This window comes from Poecilia reticulata, chromosome 14, assembly GCF_904066995.2.
Source record: "Poecilia reticulata chromosome 14, P_reticulata-male-v2, whole genome shotgun sequence".
NCBI classification, from domain to species: domain Eukaryota; kingdom Metazoa; phylum Chordata; class Actinopteri; order Cyprinodontiformes; family Poeciliidae; genus Poecilia; species Poecilia reticulata.
In genome coordinates, this window is record NC_088843.1 from 22576477 (window position 1) to 22596214 (window position 19738).

General features: G+C 39.9%; 1 protein-coding gene across 6 annotated transcripts in view; it reads right to left on the reverse strand.

Annotated features, from left to right (window-relative positions):
* cadm1a (cell adhesion molecule 1a) overlaps window positions 1-19738 on the reverse strand; it is a 388215-nt gene that overhangs the window by 89594 nt on the left and 278883 nt on the right. For all 6 annotated transcript variants that reach the window (XM_008428590.3, XM_008428589.3, XM_008428591.3 and 3 more), the window contains one exon: window positions 12911-13057. In XM_008428590.3, the coding sequence (XP_008426812.1) occupies window positions 12911-13057 (147 nt within the window). The remainder of the gene's footprint in view (window positions 1-12910; window positions 13058-19738) is intronic.

Below are 19738 nucleotides of genomic sequence, written 5' to 3' on the forward strand. Positions count from 1 at the left end.
AATTACATTTGACAGCAAATCACGGCAAATAATTTTTTTTGAGAAATTACAATATGAAAATAAAATCAAACTTCAAAAGTGAATCTGAAAGAAAGTATTGATCTTACCATGACTCTGATACCGACTTGGTATTGATCTTATGGATCTTATGGATCGATCTGCTCTCCTCTGACTCATTTAGTTACATAAATATTTAGCACATGTTCAGCTGTCGGCTTCATTAATGTCTATTATATTAATAATATTTCAATTACCCGACTCAGTATTATTGCTTATGCTGTATTCTCTGCTCTATTATTATTATTTTTCTGCATTTATATATATTTTTTATCGTAGTTTGGATAAGATCAGAGGTGGGTAGAGAACCCAAAAATAATGCTCAAGTAGTATAGCACTACTTCCACATATTTTTACTCAAAAGTAAAAAGTAGCCATCCAAGAAATTACTCAAGTATAAAAAAATGATCAAGTGCTGAGTAACTGAACCAAACCTTAGTTATTTAATATTTAAAAATTATACCATCAGATGGACCAAAACAACGTTACATGGAAGCATTGGTATTTTAAAGACCAAAACGAAAATAACTAATATAAATACCATAATTACAATAAAACAAACAAAGGACACGACTCATGAAATGTTAACAGAAACTGCAGGTGTGTTTCTGTGTCTGGTGAATTTTTGGTTAAAACATGTTTTGTTTTTCGTTCAGTGGGTAGAAAATCCAGACATTTTACTCAAGAGATACAAAATTACTCAAGTAAAAATAAAAAGTGCAGCGTAGTAAAAATGCTCCTCTTCAAAAACAATGACCTTACTTCAGTCATTTTCTGATTACTGGAATTACAACCAAACTCTACAATCGCTTCCATTTACCTCCACCCTGAATTCCCTGCTGCAGCTAAATAAAAACATATTTGTATTTCTACTATGATTCTGCTCAAGCAGACGCGGTTTCCCTGAACAAAAACTTCGTCCTTGGCCGTCCTTCACGGACTCAGAAGTCGTGCGGTCCCTTTCATCCCAGCTGACCCGGTTTGGCCGCCTACCTGAGCCGCTCCATCAGCCGTAATGCAGGAAGACGACATGCGGCTGTGATGAAAGCCGACCGTCTCCCGCCGCTCTGACAGCGACTGCGGGCTCTCTGCACCCTGACCCGCTCACATCCCGACCCGCTTCCACTGAAAGTTTGAATCATTAAATGCTTCTAACAAAAAGCACCTTTCAGCAGATGTGAGGAGACGGCGAGACCGCTGGGGCATGTCTGCACAAGAATTTCACAAATAATGAACAGAAGGAGGTTGATGCAACAGTGTGAAGCTCCCCGCATCTGCAATTTTAGCTAAGGGTCAATTAAAACGTTCTGCATCTGCACAGCAAATCTGCCTGATTTTACTCACTTTACTGGAGAAAAAAAACAAAACAAAAGAAGCAAATCAACAGAACGTCAGTTTTTATTTCAAGTCGGTCTTTTCCTTCCTGGTGCAAAAGTTTAATGAAATTAATGAGATCCAAGGTCAAATCTGAGAGAAACGAGATGTATTTAGCAGCCTTCATTAAAGTTAATCAGGCAGCGAGAGAGCATCGCAGGGGAGGGTCTGCGGGTCATCGTTCATCCGCACACAACATGGAATCAAAATGTTTGACCGAGAAAGATCGCTTTATGTTCTGTCGCATTCTGCTAAGCTGCTTCACTTAACCACCAGATTCACACACAGACGACCGTCCTGCTAGAGGAAAGCGGAAAAAATAAAACAAAATGCTTCATAAAACATCCAGAGCCGCATCAACATGCATCTGAATTAATGACTTCATCATTAAAAACTTCATTTAGCTCAATGATTGATGACAGTTTTTCACATTAAACTTTTGAACCTCTGACTGCAGCACGTCTTTAAAAAATGTGGGGAAAACATGCAAAATGTTGGAATGAAGGATGAAGAGGTGATCACAAAAAAACTAATTTTTCAAGTTTAGCTGCCGTCTGAATGTTGTTCTCTCAGTAAATCCATCTACAGATTTACAGTTCTTCTGGGAATCCCGCTGTTGATGCGAGGAAGAATTTTGTTTAAGTAAAGAAATGAGAACATAGTGTGTCTTTGTGACAAGCTGCTGCTAGAAAAGTGCTTGGGAATCCATTTAAAATTGATTCTGCTACTAAGTGAAGTACAGCAGTGTTTCCTCCCTGGATTTAGATGCATTTATAAACACATTTCCTTTAGATGGCTGTAAATACAATCACCGGCACATAAATGTTCTGAAACACGCAACAAAAATTTCAGAGTCTTTCCTGAAGAACATGACCTCCACAGTTAGGCATAAAGTGGCTGCATTATGCTGTGGTATTCATTTCAGTTAGCATTGATGGGGTCAGAAGACAATCCATGACTCAAAGTCCTGGAGAAACGTTTCCTGTCAACCAGAATTTACAAAAAAAAATTGTGATGAAACATCTCCAAGGCAGCAAAAGACAACTAAAAAGAAAAGCGTTAAAGGTCATGAGGTGAGCCAGCCAGTTTTCTCTCCTGATAGTCCAGTCGACCCGGTTCTATTGGGACCAGTCTCTTGGTTCTCTCTGCTCGGAGTCAAACTATCCAAACCCTTTGAGGAACCTGTTCCCCTCCTTGCCTGTGGGGGCGCTGCACCAAGAACCACTGAAGGAAACAAATGGAGGCGTCAAATTTTAGCCGTTGGAGGATTTCTCTTTTGTTGTAGGTAAAAGACCACGAGTCATTTCTCTCGCTAGCACTAGTCTAGCACGTTTCTTTTGGTTGTATTTACCCAGAATGCCCTGTGCTGTAGTCCACTTCCTGCTTTTGGAACGGTCCCCAGTCCAATTGGTGTTCACATAAGTATTCAAACCGAACCAGCGTTCACTTCAGCCAAACCCAGATTGCGTATTCGCAGCTCACCAAACGAACATGACTTTCTCGGTTGGATTAAAGTGGACTAAACCGGGCTGCTCCTAAACCCCAAGGCCAACAGAAAATCTGTGGAGCAAAGATGTCCTGAATTATGCAGGAAATCAAACCAAAAGCTGCATTTCCATTAAAAATGTGCAAAAAACTTTGTCGATATTCCTCAAATGTCGGAAAAACATAATTTTCAAATTGCGGTGTTTCCATTAAATAAGAAAAACAAATAAATTCACATGTGAATTAGTTTGTTCACACGGTAAGTCATTGAAAGACATGATCCTATCACTTCCTGTCGCCTTCTTCATGGTTTTTGTCAGTAGTACCATCTGGTTGTTGATCATGTGATGCCAAAAAACAAAGTGTTTCCATTGCAGGTTTTGTGAAATACACTAATTTTGATACAAGCGAAAAACCTCATCTTAGCGCAAAACTTATCAAAACATTTACTTTTTTTTCCCGAAACTGCCGTGTTCCCATTAAGCAAATTTATTTTCGTAATTTCAATTTGTTTGATTAAATGGTCAATGGACACAGATAACAAACATTTAATGCTGCAAAGAAATTAGTTTGTTGAGTTTTAAATTTTTGCTGGAGATGAACTGCAGGTTTCAATCAACTCTAACCAGTCAAATCACCTGCTTTTGTTGATATTCTCTCTTTCTGAACATTAACCTGAAACTTTCACAAAACTAGAAAAGGCAAATTCAGAAAAAAATTGCTGGAGATCAAGCACTTGTTCTATCACACCAAAAGTCTTTAGTTCTGTTGTCATTGTCAGGTTTGTAATTAAAGTTCCCATTGTCTGTCGTTATATTCCAAACATTCAACCTCTAACAACAAAAATGGATTTTTAATCCAATCAAACATTTGTTGTTGCAGCAATTGATTTTAATCTGTTTCATCAAGACGTTTTCCTCTCCTCCCTCTAATCCCTTTATGTGTCACTTCTAAATATTGGATCATAATGTGAGCATGAGCAGAATAAACCATAAAAAGCATTTAGAAAAACAAGGACGCCGCCGTCCAAGGTTTGGGACGGGACAGAGATGAAGAGGCGGACGCTGCTTTGTGCTGCTCTGCAGGACGGGGACGGCCGTGTTTAGGGCGAGGACGAGTGAAGATGGGCTGCAGACGGTCCTTCATCGTTACATCACCAGAACTCACCTCTGCCCGGGTTTTGTGTGCGTTTAAGAAAAGGTGACCTTTAGCTCCACTCGTTTCTGTCCTGTTCGCCTTCTCCTGCTCTGTCATATCTGATGACATGAGTGGGATGACAAAGATGGCCGACAAAGGCGGGACAGAGTGAGGTCTTCAGATAAGAGACATCCATCCAAACTCAGAGGTCAGAAATGATCTGATGCGTTGATTTTTACGGCTCACAACCAGAAAGCTCATTTAAATGTGAAAAGACGGCATGTTGAAAAGGTGAAGCGACCAGGAGGAAATGTTCACTATGTGATCAGTTCAGTGTTCACAGGTAAATCCTAATCATTCCAAATTCAAGGAACATTGGTCTATTTGTAGATTTTTTTTTTGTGAAGCACAAAATATTTTGAAGGAAAACTTGTGAAGGTGAAATACCTCAGAGGAATGTTACGCGCCGCGATTGGCTGGCGTCTGCGAAGCACAACTAGCTAACTCCTCATTTTATCTCCTTGTTTTATTAAAACATAAAATGCTGCGTCCCTTTTTCAGATTTTTTGTGTAATTTTGTCATTTTCCAAACCACAGATTTTCTAGACTCAGCGCATTTTGACGATAAACCACATAATCTCTAATCCAGTAACGAGGAAGATCACAGACGTTAGTTTTTGCGCTAGTGCTAAGACGGTTTCTACTGCACATTTAAATGCGTATGGAGGTGAATTTGGTGTTTGACCCATCATTGAGTCTCACGTATTTGCTGATTTTAGCTTTTAGTTGGTGGTTTTGGTCCCCAGACTCGGTTAAAACCAGGAATCCACTGGAATGCATTTTGAGTGACGGGAGAAAAGAGTCAATTCACCAGAAATATGTTACAACGCCATGAATATAAGGTCAACTACTCCAATTATATTCTTTAAGTGTCCTTCATAAAGAGTATTTAGGGTATTTAAAGTATTTCCATATAACTATGAGTCAAGCTGTTTTAAAAAAGGACTCTCAAAGCTCCCGTTTGTTATAACTGCAGACTCATAATGGGTAACACTTGTGGTGAAAACTTTAAAACAAAACCCGAGAAGATTGCTCGCTGTTCTTCTCCTAATGGCTTTTTCTTCCCCTCCTCACCTCTGCTGACGCCGCCTGTTTTACTCATACAGCCTTTTTCTCCTTCTTTGCTCCCCCCTGATTAATCTGCGCTTCTCGTGGCGCATTTCATTTGAATAGTTTTAGTTCTCCAGCCGCTGGCGGAGGGAGCGACTCCCACCCAGAGAGAGCTGGAGATGATGAGTGTGCCTCGCCTAAGTGGCTGCAATCAATTGTGATTAGTGGCTGCTGCTACTTTTTGAGAGGAGCACATCAAAGTTTTATTATTGGGTGTCAGAGTGGGCGAGACAGGGTGGGGCGGGGGTAATTATGCTCTTATCACCCCCCTCCTCCCCACTCTGTGTGAAGTCTAGGCTCCATAGCTCTAGTCGCCGCCTGATTGTTGGATTGCTTCAGTTCGAATTATGATTTTCTCTCTAATACGACTAATGTTGCTTTAATGTTGACTTTGCTAATTTATTTGCACTGATTTGCATCATGATTTGTTTTTTAATCAGATGTAGAGCACAAAACGCCTCTTAATTGACCTTTAACTTCTCTCCATCTCACTTCAAAATGCCCTTGCTGATCTGTAAGATATAAACAAAACAATCTCGTTTTTAACACAGAAATCTAAAATGGCGTATTAGGGCAATTGTGGATATATAAAAACAGGAGGAGTACATTCCTGCCAAAAACTTGACATTTTGAGAATAAATTCAGAAAATGTCGAGAACAAACAAAGACATTTATGAGCTCCAAAAGTCGAGCTTCAAAGTTGAAAATTTGCTAGAAAAAAACAAACAAAATTTAGAAAAATTTCGGAAATTTTCTAGAAAAATTTAGGAAATTTATGAGAATTAAAAGCCGAATATTTGTGAGAAAAAACTCAGAATTGATCTTTTCACCGTACAGGATGCAAAAAAGGTCGAGTCATAAAAAAAAGGGTAGCTAACATTTCTGCAGACCCCACACATTCTGAACACTAATTGTTTGCACCTTTACCTTACAGGCAGTGCTAGAGCATTATTTAAACATAAAAAAAAAGTTTCTGTCCCAGATTAATATCTGTATATATTACTCGATAACCTTTTATTTTCCATCAATCTTTATATATCTATATTTAAAATGTTTAAACATTTCACCAAAATACAAATTTCTTTTGAATAAATTCCAATTCTGTATAACATCTTTGAACTGCCATCGTAATCTGTCATGTTTTTTTTTAGGCCAACTTTCCCAAATGGAAAGAAAAACCAAAACAAATGAAAACAGTTTTCAGCAGAAATAATTACCGTCGACTTAAACAAGATTTAAGCTGCTTTATGAGTACGTCCATTATGAAGTCAAATGCAAAGATAGATAAACCAATATGAGTTTAAGTAGTAATAATAACATTAATGCATCTTATTTGTGTTGTGCTTTTCTGAAAACTCAAAGAAACTTTACTGGAACCAAACAGAATCATAAGCAGATAACCTGGTTATGTAAAGGTTGTTTAATGTGTGGAATGTATAATGTTGGTATGAATTAGCAAAATGGTAAAACTGACCTAAAGAAATCAGAATCTGTCATATTTTATGACGGTAAGATGGCGCAAATGGGAATCAGTGGGAAAAGTGTGTAAAATTAAATCTTCACTAAAAGCATAGGGAGGTAATGTTGGGGTATTAAATGTTAATTTGTGGGTTTGAAATGGAAAAAAGGCAAATTTACCAAGACCAATGATTAACTAATCAGCAAGAAAACCAGAAATCTTGACGCTTTCACTGTGGATGGCAAAAAAAAAAAAAAAATTTCATTTTTCAGCAAAAAAAAAGATAAAATATCCAACACATAACCTTCAATATTTAGCTGCGTACAATCCTGCACATGCATTCAGTGTTTCTGCTCGCCTTTCTGTCCGAGCTGCCTTGTTTTATTTTTCATCACATGAATCCTTCAACCCTCAACCTTTCTGCTCTTCAGTGGACAGCTTCCCCGCTGATCCACAAGCTACAAATGCTCCCTCCTCCACAGGAGAACAAGGACGCGGCTTTGTGTGCGAGTCCTCTTCACAGTCCTTTGATACCAGCATCCATGTGGGTGTGCGCATCACAAATAGAAGATGCTGCATTTTGGGTTAGCCAGCCGCCGCAGAACTTTGCTTTTTGTGTCTTCGTTTTACCAACAAGTGCTGCACTGCAAAGGAAAAACTCAAAGCCGGGGAGGGAAGCATGACTTATGCATTAAGCCTCTGAACATGTCAGAATCAGATCCAATCGTGTTGGGATGTGTATGAACGTTCACGCTTCCTACCAGAGATGACACATGTTAAACTTTCAGAGATGGGATAAAGGGAATTTAGCCAAACAAATAGTTAAATTCTGTCAATTTGAGAACAATGTGGAAAAAGCCCCCAATCATAATGCCATTGTTTTCTTTGTTTCTCTGAGTTACTTAAGAGGAAAAACCGCGGATGATTCTGAAATGTGTGAATCAATCCCAGAGCAATAAGTCTGATTATTCAGTGGATCCAATCCTGCACCAACGTGGGCTGAGAGGCCGCTCAGCGAGGAAGAGGCCAACAACACAACAGCAGCACAGGAATCCAGAACGCAGTGTTTGACTAAACTGAAATTAAAAAGGATTAAAAAAAATTATGAAATACATCCTGATGAGGTTTGTTTGTCAGATTAAAAATATCTTTAAAAAAAAAATTTGCCTTTTAGCCAGTGTTAAACATACTTCCACATTTCTGTTTTTAAAAATCTTTTTTTTTATTGATCTGATCTAACATTATAATTTATAATGTCTTTTTTTCATTAACTGCCAGCGCAAAATCATCATAATTAACAGAAATAAAGTCATCCAAGCATCCATCTACGTAGTTTGTTTCTCTTCATGATCATATTCCTAAAATAAATGGACTTTTCGATAATATTCTAATTTATCTAATGGCTTTGTAAAGTTTAGTGTTTGGTTACATCCAAAATGAAGTATGGTGGTGGCAGCATCATGCTGTGGGGATGTTCTGCTGCAGGACTTCATAAAATAGATGACATCATGAGGAAACAACAGTATGTGGAAGTACTGAAGCAACATCACACAATTAGGTTTTGTTTTTGGCAAATTAATGAACCAATCGGACATTTTTCTTCTCACTCTGGTGATTTTGACCTGAAACGATGGACGTCTGCTCTGATTTAACTCCAGAGAGGAAAAGAGATGACTGTGAATCGTTTCTGTGGTTTTAGAGCTGAAACGTGTTTATGTGATCGGCGCAGCAGCAGCTGCTGGTAATCTTAGCAGAAACTTTCCCTGAAACAGACGACAGGCTGCGCTACAAACTCCCAGCTGTGTGTGTTTACAAGCAGCGAGCGGCTGCAGAGCAGGAGCGCTCTCATGTTAAAAAGGTCATTGTTGCTTTGGAACGGTGCCATCTGTCCACCCTTCAGTCGGCAGACAGTCGGAAAAAGACGGAGAAAAGCATCAGACGGTTGTGTTTTCACAGAGGTTAGCATCTACAGTCAGCGAAGATGATAAAATATCCCAGGAATATTGTTTTGAGACATTTTTTTACTAATATTATGGAAGAACACATTCTCAAAGATCCATAAACTTTGAATTCTAATCAACATTTAGCGCTGGAACTGGAAGACATTTTAAATGTCCAAAATACATAAACAACAGAGACAACCAATAAAATGAATTATGAAGTCTCTGTAAACAAACTTGTCCTTCAAAAAAAATGGCCAGACGAGACCAAAACACAGACTGAAGACTTTTATCATCCAGCTTTGGGTAGAAAGATAAAAATGATAAATCATGCAAATGGAAATGATTGAGCTCATTTTAATTAATCCTGCAGATAACTGATTTATTGCTTATTGCTACAGGCCTGGGTGTGTTCACGCCAGTCCTGTTCAGACCACTTTAATCCAGCTCCAGTCCATCTGTTGACAAAGTTTGGTTTGTTTGTGGAGGTGTGAATGCTAATCAAATTCTCGTCTGCCTGCAAACCTCAGAGCAGGGCATTCTGGGTAAATACCAAAACCAAAACCAAAACAAACGTGCTAACTTGGCGCTAGCAGGAGAAATATTTCTTTATCCTAACAATAAAGAGAAATCCTCCAACCACTAAAATCTGACACCGCTCCAACTTTGTTTTCATTAGTGAAGAAGGTAGTTGCGCTCAGTGTTTCCTTCAGAGGTTTTTGAGTCGTTTTCACAGATTTCTGCTTAAAGTGGCATTCGACTGCATCCTTTTGACGCATTGCAAAACTGAAGTACCGCCCTCAAAGGACAATTTTTATTTTAAATCATCTGTAGAAGAACTGAGAGATAACACCAGAGAAATCCCTTGACTTCCAGTTAAACTTGACTAAAATTGATTAAACTCCACATATTTGCCCGGCGGGAAGCATAAAAGCTGCTTTCTGGTGTCCGTAACGCGGAGCAAAGCGATGACCAGCGGTCCGGAAGCAAATCGCCTCTCTCCCTCTGCATCTCTGACATAATCCACCTCTGCGGATTTAGACTGAGATCCAGCAGATGTGAGATGTTGTTTGGAAGGTTATGTCATAATGAAGCGGTGCAGCTGCAGCCAAGATGCCTAGAAGGGATCACAGGAGATCAAGGAGACGCCGTCAAAGCAGAACGTTGCCCTTGACAGCTGGCGCCGTGGGAGGCGGCTCTTCGTCGGCCCCACAGCAGATAAACGCAGAGTTTTGTTTGGTGCACACGTGAGGGCATTGGGTAAACGCTGCCCTTGTGCCGGATGCGGCAGGCTGGGCAGAGGGAACGGAGCAGGGAGACTGAAGGACTGATTGACGTTTCACCTCACAGGAGTTTACTGAGGCCGCCGCTTCACGCGAGCCGGGCAGGAAGTTTTAACTCAACAGAAAGGTCAAAACATAAAGAAAAATACGCATGCTGGCCGCGCCGCCAACATCTGAGGTGTAAGAGGGAGATTCAGATAATCACAGAAAAATATCTGGAGTTGCAGTGTAAAGCAACTAAAACTTTGTGGCAATATTTAAATACATCAGTCCAGCAGTAGCAGAAAATAAAAATATACGGAAGAGTTTATAGGTGTCCTGTTAGGCTTCCTAGAACAGGTTAGGGTTGGAATATGGTCTAAACAAAACGTCTTCATTACAATTTTTTCACAAAATCATTCTTAGATGATGAGACTCTCAAGTTTTTGGTCCATCTCTGTCAAAAGCAATACACAGTTAATAAAATATACCACAATTTTGAAGTATGGGCTCTTTTCTAATTTCCTGTGGCGGCTAGCTGTGCTGCAGAACTGATCCTAGCCAGCAGATGAGCAGGAGCTAATGGTGGAGAGTTGATTTCTGCTGTTATTTTTATGCAGTTCTGCAGCTAACAGCGTTTCAGTTAGCATGTTTACTTTGGCTTTCTTATAAACTGCCAAGATGAGATAATCGGCAGTCTTTGCATCATCTTCAGTCTTCTAATCACTTATTCATAACCACACTATATCATCAAAGACAGTGTGCATTCTTATACACAGGCGTGTGTTTTTTTTCATCCTAAGACGTTAAAAAAGATTCCAAACTACATAATTGTTGCTTTAGTTATTATGTTGTTTTCATTCTGGCAAGCAGATATCAAAACGAAGCACAGCGACCTTTTCATATGCAGTCTGGATAACACAGTTTTTCTTTCTCTGATCAAACACTCTGCTTTGCTTCAAATGTTAGAAAGTGCATCTTTGATTCGCGTCCAACGTGTGGGAGTGGGGTTGGATAAACAGGCTCACACAGCAGGGGAGGAACAGAAGCGAAAACAATGAACACCAGCTAACGCAGCTCCGTGTCGCTGTTTGTGCTGCTCAGGTAAATTAGACTGAAGTAATGTTTCTGCTAGTCATCTGACACATTTACCTTGTTCCTTTGATTAAGCAGCTAAGACAACAAGCGCTCGCTGTGTTTGCATCGATTGCGCCGTTTCTAGCGGTGATTAAACTGCAGCAGCCTCGTGTTCCCCTGTCAGGGCTGAAACTCGCTGAAACCTCCGCATCCTCCATCTCATGTGTTGCCAGGTTTGATCTGGGAAAACATTTAGCTGAGTTTGGGGGTAAAATAAATGTTTTTAATAACTCCTGATGCGTTTTTTATGAACACAGCCGACTGCTTCGCCTTCAGCTGCAGAAACACAGCAGTGAAGCTGAAGCTGCCAGGTTATTGCAGTCACACTCGCATTATTTTTGCAAATATATTCCATGTGAACCCCTACTTTGCTTTTGTTTTTAAGTTATGCAAATCTCTTGTATATGGACTATGCAATATGCTGGAAGCAATATATGCAGTAAAGTGAGTAATGCACTAGAAACATATGCAGGTATTTCTCACAGGGTTAGGTTCTTATTTTGATCTTAAAACATAAAATCATAGCTATCTGTAGCCGTGTTAAAAATAACAGCAGGAGAAATTATATTTACTAGTAGATCTATTAGAGTAATAGAAAACCAACAGGCAAGACATGCACAGTTCTGATTCTCAGTAATTGAATTATTATTATTAAGTTATTAAGTGGAGTTTAATCATTGAGGTCCTTTATTTAAATATGAATTCTTCCACTAACGCAGGGGTGTCCAAAGTGCAGCCTGGGGGCCGTTTGTGATTTTGGGCAAACAGTGGAAAATGGAATGGAACGTTTTCTTCTATTTGGATATTGTTTTCAGTTTTACAAAACAAATAATATCTTCCTCAAAAAGTATTAGCTGCAAAAAATAGATTCCCATTTATAAAGGTTTTGAAGTAACGAAAACACTGACCTGTGGGTTTGTCTATTACTAGATACTACAATAATTTACTGATCTGCTTTCTACAAACATCCGACTATTTTGTTGAGCTCAATAAAAACGTAGTTCTAGTTGAGCAGATAAAATGAAAAATATAAATTTTTTGTGTCACTATGTGCTTTCAACTTAACGATTTTGGCCCTAAAGACAAAAGGTTTGGACACCACATCCCTACAGCAAACACAGTGGATGGGTTCTTTATGCCTGGGAAAGTAGACCATCAAACCTGGTGGTTTTATTTTACAAAAATAAAAGATTTATCAATACCTTCTTCACTGCAATCTACAGCTGAAAAGTTAAAACATGCATGTTTTAGGAGTCCAGACCTTCTGCATTTATTCAGACAAGCAGCAGAAAAACAAATGAAGTCTATGAATGCTTAATAAACCAATAAATATGCTACAAGACTGACGTCCATTGTATCAGAAGCACCAAAAGGCTTTTATACACTGATGACAAAGACATGCAGCAACATTTCTCTGCAGCCTAGCGACCTCTTCACAGAGACAAATGGTTTGAAATAATAATAACACGCATTCAGGCCAGCCCAGTATCACGTTATTTCAGTGTAAAAGTCAATTATGTTGTTGGCTTTTATATCAGACCAGTGAAATTATTTGCTTTCTCCGTTCCAAAGCTAGTGATGCTCTGTGATAACAATAAACTGCTCCTACAGGCTTCAGGCTCTGGTGGTTGGCTGTAAAAGTCACATATTTACTTTTAGTACATATAAAAACACATTAATGGACAGAAAGGAAAGGCAGAAAACACACCATTAAGTTTAGTTTTATTTTACGTGTTGGCCTAACAATGCCACTGCCAAGAACAAGCAGTTAGCTGGTAAGCTAGCTAGGTAATTAGCATGCTTTTGTTAGATGAGGGATTCATGTTAACGTGCATTTAAAGACATAACAGAGGACAAAGGTAAACATGGCAGTGTATTGTAAAACTTACGTCTCATGTCTCTGAAGTAAATGGTCTGTCTGTTGGGGTTGAGCAGCTGGATAACGGAGTCGTCGTTGTTCTTCACCCGACAGCTGATGATCGCCGTCTCTCCCTCCACCACAGCCACGTCGTCCGTCACCAGGTTCTGACTCACCACTGCGTGACAGAAAGGAGACAGGAAGCCTTAAATTACGAGACTTCAGTGAACGCACCATAAAGAACATCATGCAAACCATATAGCCGACTCAAAATGAAGGTAAAAGTTAGCTAAATTTGACAAAAGAGGGACGCAAATCTTAAAATACAGCCCGAGAGCCTTTTTGGAGCCGCTGCTTGTAATAATGACATTTTTATTTTTATTTTTTGCTGTCTTTTGTTGAGAACAGGCCGAGTGTTGGTGAGGGAAATACAGCCAACTGATCCAGTTTTAATGCAGCTCAAAACACGCCTGACGCGCCTCCTCCACGATTCCTCCTTCCCGGTGAACAGAATCGCTTCGGGTCCAGACGAATCAGCGGGAGCCTTCATCGCTCAGATCGCTGCGCTTCCTCGTCGCTCAAACAATATCTGCGCCTGCAGGATGAAGCATGGAGCCGCTCCAGCTCCGTGTTGTTAGGATTTGAAAAAGTGCAGCAATAACCTCTCAGACTCCGCTTTGGGCTAACATCTATCGCTGCAGCTGACGGTTAGCCTGTGGCGGCGCTGGCTCGTTTTAAATGATGAGTGGAGAGCCGAGCCGGACCGGGCAGCCAGCCGGCGGGGGGCGCCGGTGACCAGGGCCCCCCGCCGACACTACCACGAATCAAGTGACGGAAAACAAACAGGACGTCAAATTATTGGGAAATGAGTTCATTGAGAAAAAAAAAAAAAAAAAAAGAAAACTGAGGAGGATTTGAAAGGTAAACACACACTGTGTATGTGTCACCGTTTCTCCGAGCAGCTTGTCAACATTTAAAAATTAAACACCCAGAAATGACCCGGCTTATGAATTATAAACCAGAGCAGCAGCTAACCAACGCACATCCAATTACCGGGATCAGACCCGTCTCCGAAAACCGCCGAACACACGCCGCTGATTCATGAGAGCAAATATGTTCCAGAGGAAAGAAAGAAAGAAAAAAAAAATCATAATTTAACAAATGAGGTTTTCTATTAGCATCAGGAGGAGAACTGTGTCACGGCAACATGACAGGGTAAAGAACGGCTTTAATCATTTATGGATGCAGGCGCTACAGGCCAGCAACGACTGACTGCAGATCAGACACAGGTTTCAGATTTCAGATTCAGGCTCATTTCCACCAAACGTCCGGTCCGGTCCGGTCCAGTCCGGTCCGCTCAACGCCACCGTTAAAACCAAATCAGCACCCAGCAGCTCCTGGACACCATCAAATCCCTCACATCACTCTTACTTGTGACAAACTCTGAATGTTTCTGTCTTCATCAGGTCTTTACATCGACTTCCTTTAATTTTTGATTCACTTTTAACAAAGAGAACCATCAGGGCTGTGGCAAATAAATAAATAAAATCGGTTGACGTAAGAACTGCAAATTTATGATTAGGCGCATACAAAGGAAAAATATACGTTAAATAAAATTGCAATAAAGTGGAAATAATATGAGTATAGAGTCATCACATTATGAGAATAAAGTCTGAATATTATGACTATCCTCAAAATATGACTTTCTTCTCAAATTATGACTTTTATCATATTAATACGACTTTATTCTCGTACAAGTTAATTCTTGTAATTCTATGTTTTAATTCTCATAATTTAATGACTTCATTCTCGTAATTCGTAATTTTATTTTTCTTAGCGCAACCCTACTACTCTATTGTACAATTGCTATTTAGTGCTGGCTAGTCTGAAGGAGCTGAGCCTCCAAGGCGGGGCTAGGTCCACCCAGGTGTTTTAACAGCTGAACTGTTGCCATGGAGATTAAATGATTTCTCAAACATGAAAGAATCAAAGCAATACTCCAGCTTAGTTATTGATGGGGGAATAACATTAAACATGATGGAGAGATAAAAAGTCGATTTTACATGAAACTGCCCCCTTGGGGAATGTTTATGCGACATGGAAAGGAATTATAAACATTTTTCTCCATCCTTGGATATTTTATCCAGGATTTATCCAGGTGGTCATAATGTAATGCCTTGTTTTCCAACAGGATTGGATTTAAAACTTTGTATGCGCCGGCTGTTGTTGCCTCTGAAGCGCAGACAGCCGTATTGATTCCCTCGCTAGGAGGTTCCTCACCCTTCAGAAGGTCAGTGGTTTGAACTCCAGAGTCAGAATAACCATGCATGAGATCCCGACGCTCCACTTCTCCACCATGCATTCATTACTGAGTGATTTCTACAGGAATGTGCTTCTGAATGTGACCTCTACTACTGACGTGTTGAAGTGTTGCTAAAGAGGATAAAAACATCAGCAGTTCACCATTTTACAGCCGCTGTTCGCAGAAAAACCTGAACAACAAGTAACTTCCTGCAACACTAACTACTCTTTATTTTGTTTGACCCGTGGTTTTTAAAGTACTAATGAAGATAGACACAAAGCTACAAATTTAGAGGACCTGCAGTCTAAAGGTGGGTTCACGACAGCCCTGTTTGGTTCGCATTAGTCCAACTCCAGTCCGTTTGTCGAGAAAGTCCGGTTCGTTTGGGGAGATCAGAACAAAAAGTGGAACTCTGGGCCGCCTCCAAACCTCGATCTGGCTAAAGTGAACTCTGGCTCAGTTTGAATGCATATGCAAATGCCAAACAAACCGGAGACCGCTCCAAAAACAGGAAGTGGACTGCAATGCAGGGCATTCTGGGTAAATACAAATAAAACAAACTTGCTAGCCTAGTGCTAGAGGGAGAAATGGCTCGTGGTCTTTAGCCAAAGGCAAATCCTGCAACGGCTAAAATCTGACGCCTCCATTTTAGTTTCCGTTTGGGAAGTAACACGCAGTGTCTTCTTCAGAGGTTTTTGTGTCGTTTACTTCAGTGGTTCTTGGTGCAGCGCCCCTACAGGCGAGGAGGGGAACAAGTTGCTCAAAGGGTTTGGTTGGTTTGACTCAGAGTGGAGAGAGAGAGAAAACCACAGCTGGAGGATGAACAAATGATGAAGTTTTGTTCCCCAATAAAACCAAGTCTACTGGACCATCAAGAGAGAAAACAGCCTAAAAGTCTTCGAGAGAAGAATCAAATTCTGTCGGCAAGTTAGAAAAGTCCTGGAAAAATAAGTTTAAATAATTTTCCACCATACTAAGTTTATGTTCTATTAAAGCACCTGGTTTGGTTCAGGCATGAAGCGTATTGCAGATCAGATCATTTACACATGTGCAAACGGCTGTTTAATACAGAAATGACACCATTGTTTTGGCGCCCCCTCTGGTTCAGCACCCCTATGCGTCGCATAGCCATTTTTTGCACCTCTGTTTGCTAATAAAACAGGAAACTCCTCCTCTCTCCGCCCGCTGGAAGCAGCTCTGACTCTTCCTGCAGCTCATGACGGCTGCGGCGGCCGTTAATTAGCCTCCGCCTCCCTCCGCCATGTCAGACGTGTTTATTTTGCACAACAGGAACAATTAAGCCGCTGACAAGGCGGCCTCATTTAAAGTCGTCCCCGGCAGACACCTTGCGGCCCCCCGCTGTAACCTTCAGTGGTGCCTTGAAATGCGTTTGGCTGTATGGAAGACATATTATCATAAGCAGATGCCCACGCTGCCGCCCACCGCCGCTCAGCTCCGAGGAGCGAGGTCGGCTCCTGAATATCAAAGACGCGGAGGTTCATTTAGTTGGGGTTCTGTTTGGGCCGCCGAGGCCCGGCGAGGCCCGCTGATCTGAAGCTCATTTGTTAAGCTGTCTGTCCTCATCCGTCAGCATCACAACAGCCAATTTCTCCTTCCCTGCTCATCTTCCCGTCTCCTAATGGCCGGGGATGTTCAGAGCTTCTTCACTTCTGAGGTATGCAGATAAGAAGTTCACGCTCCTCCCTGTGTTGGCCCGTCTTCTCTTTATTTTAATCGTTCATTAAATCAATGGAAATTGATATATTTTTTTTTTTACATCTGTGAGCGTTGCTAGCGCTCGTATCTCACGAGAAGCAGATTTGTCTGATCATAAACATCATATCTGACAACCTTCAGCCTCCACCTGTTTGTGAGAGATGTCATGTTTATTAGGTGAGTTGCTGCCGCCGTGTGATCTCTTATTAGATTAAATTAAAACTAATCAAAAGCAATATTGGGCCGCAGAGACTGAATTGGCTTGCAATCCCGTCTACTTAACATCAGCGACCCGAGCGGTGTGTGCGGCGTTCCTCTCAGATCGTCTGACGTCAACGGAAATCGATGACTCTTGTTGCAAAACATTGTTATTTGTACGTATCTGTTTAAATTTATGTAAATATGCATATGTATTCTTGTTTTATAATTGATTTGTCTGAAATAAAAGAAAACCAGCTGATCCTACAGACTACATTTCCATTACAAATGTTAAGAAAACACTATTTCACAATTATGGTGTTTCCATTAAATAAGAAACGTAATTAAAATAATCACGCAGCACTTTGTTTGCGTGATATTTCATGATATTTCATCTCCCTCCATCTACTTCCTGTCGTCTTCTTTGTGATTTCCGCCAGCAGTAACATCCGATTGTTGATCATGTGACTCGTCTGATGCAAAAAAAAATGTTTCTATCACAGTTTTGCAAAGCAGACCAACATGGATACGGCCACAAATAAACACCTCATTCTAACACAAAAACATTCTATCAATTGTCCATTACACAAAATTATTTTAGAAATGTGACATTGTGGAATTTTCCGGTCAATGTAAACACAGCTATCGAAGGATGATTACTGGTTCCTCTTTGCTTGTGTGAAGTTACAGAAAAGTTCTAGCTAGTTTTCAGAATTAGTCCATTAAAGATCTGAAAAGTGTGGCATGCATCTTTGTTCAGGCTCTCTGAGTCATAGAATAGTGGTTCCCCAGTAGGGCAGGGCAATAAATTGATTTTACTGATTACATTTTTGACTTTTTTTGGAAAATGTTATTTTTGGATATAGTTCAGAGCGATGTTAACACGCCCAAGGCGGCCATCTTGATTCTTGTTCTTGTAAAATTGTGTGTTTATTTTGCTGCTTCTCGATCACCAGATTATAACAACAGATAGATAAACGTAAACTTTCAGTTGTTGCAGCTCTTTTGAACTCGCTCCAGTTATTTTCTCCACCATGAATGTATTTGACGTTTTCCATGTCGGCGTGTGAACAGATTATGATCCTGCAGAGATTATGAATTCCTCTCTGACATTTCAAACGCTGTGTGTTTCTCAGCAACTCGAATACGATTGTTTTCTCCTTTTTTGCTGCACACACACACACGTATGAGGCTAAGTGTGTGTTCGTGTTCTGCACACAGAAGCATGATTGCATGTTTTCTGATTGCAGGCGTCGACTGAAAAACGATGATTTGTGTGAAGCCTCTGAGGCCGGAGCTTTTTGAAAGTTGGGAATCATTTTCTGTGATAACGTGGTGAGTTCAGGAAAAATCCGTCATCATCCTGATCGTTACAGAAAGGAAAACAAACAGTATCCTCACTGCACATTTATTTATTATATGGATCTGCAATTAAAGTACAAGTTTTAGAAATCAGTAGTTTAAATGACTCACGGGAAAAATACTGAGGACAAAAAAAGAAAAAATCCGGACATTTTTAAACCTATTCAACTACAAGTTTCACAAGTTGTAAGTTACAATAATGTAACTGAATGTGTTAATAGTAAAGTTTCTGTTGAATGTGTAAATAGTTGTAGATCCTAAACGTTAGAAGGGTTTTGCAGGTTTGTTTTATTAAAAGAAACAGATCCACTTTGTGAATTTTTAAACATTTATTTTGTCAATTCTGAGCAATAAAAACAAGATGAAAGTTACTTTTATTAAAAAGCGTCATAGCAGTCAACGGGCCACAAATGACCCCCGGGCCGCACTTTGGACACCCCAACATTAGTTTCATGTCATGAGATGGATAATAGCAGTGAATCATTTATTAATTTTTTTTTACCACCAACAGGTTTAGGTTTGTTGAATCTTGTGTTCTGCAGGTAAACCTGCTTTGTGCCACACTTTTTCCTTTCCAGTAACTTTCCAATAACATGCAGCACTCTGTTAGCAACCAGCGTCATTAGCGATGATCTTTGGAGGCTGAGTTATAACCGTCATGTCAACACGGCTGTAACTTAATATTTTTTATATTAAAAATCCATTTTAATTCCAAAGGTGAACAAGAATAAAAATAAAAAAAAAACTGTTTTGGATCCAGGTTGGAGGTTTATCTTTTTACATTTAATTTCTGGGATAAAAACAAAAATAAATAACTAAAGGATTAAATGTTTTTTTTTTTATATGTAGGCTTTTTCTAAATCAAAAAATGTAGTTTTAGCTACATTTTTACATCTGTAGTGTTACATCTGTAAGCTGACAGAGAATCGGTTTTACTGTAGGTTTCGTTCCTTTGAGCGGGTACTGGTACCGTTCTGGACCGGGACCAAATCCTGCTGGAAAATGGAACCAGCCTCTCCATAAAGCTCATTCAGCAGAAGAAAGCATAGATTTTCAAGTCTTAGTTAATCAAGTTAATACTGCCACACTTTTTCCTTCCACTCAACTTTCTATGAATATGAAATAACTTTGTTTTTGACACGTAATTTTTTTTTGGTTTTCATTCTCTTTACGCCATATTAATCTAAAGACATAAACACTTGAATTATACAGTGTGTGACAGAGCTATATATAAAGACACATCTAGAAGAAATATTGAACTTTTTCAGGAGATTCTCGGTT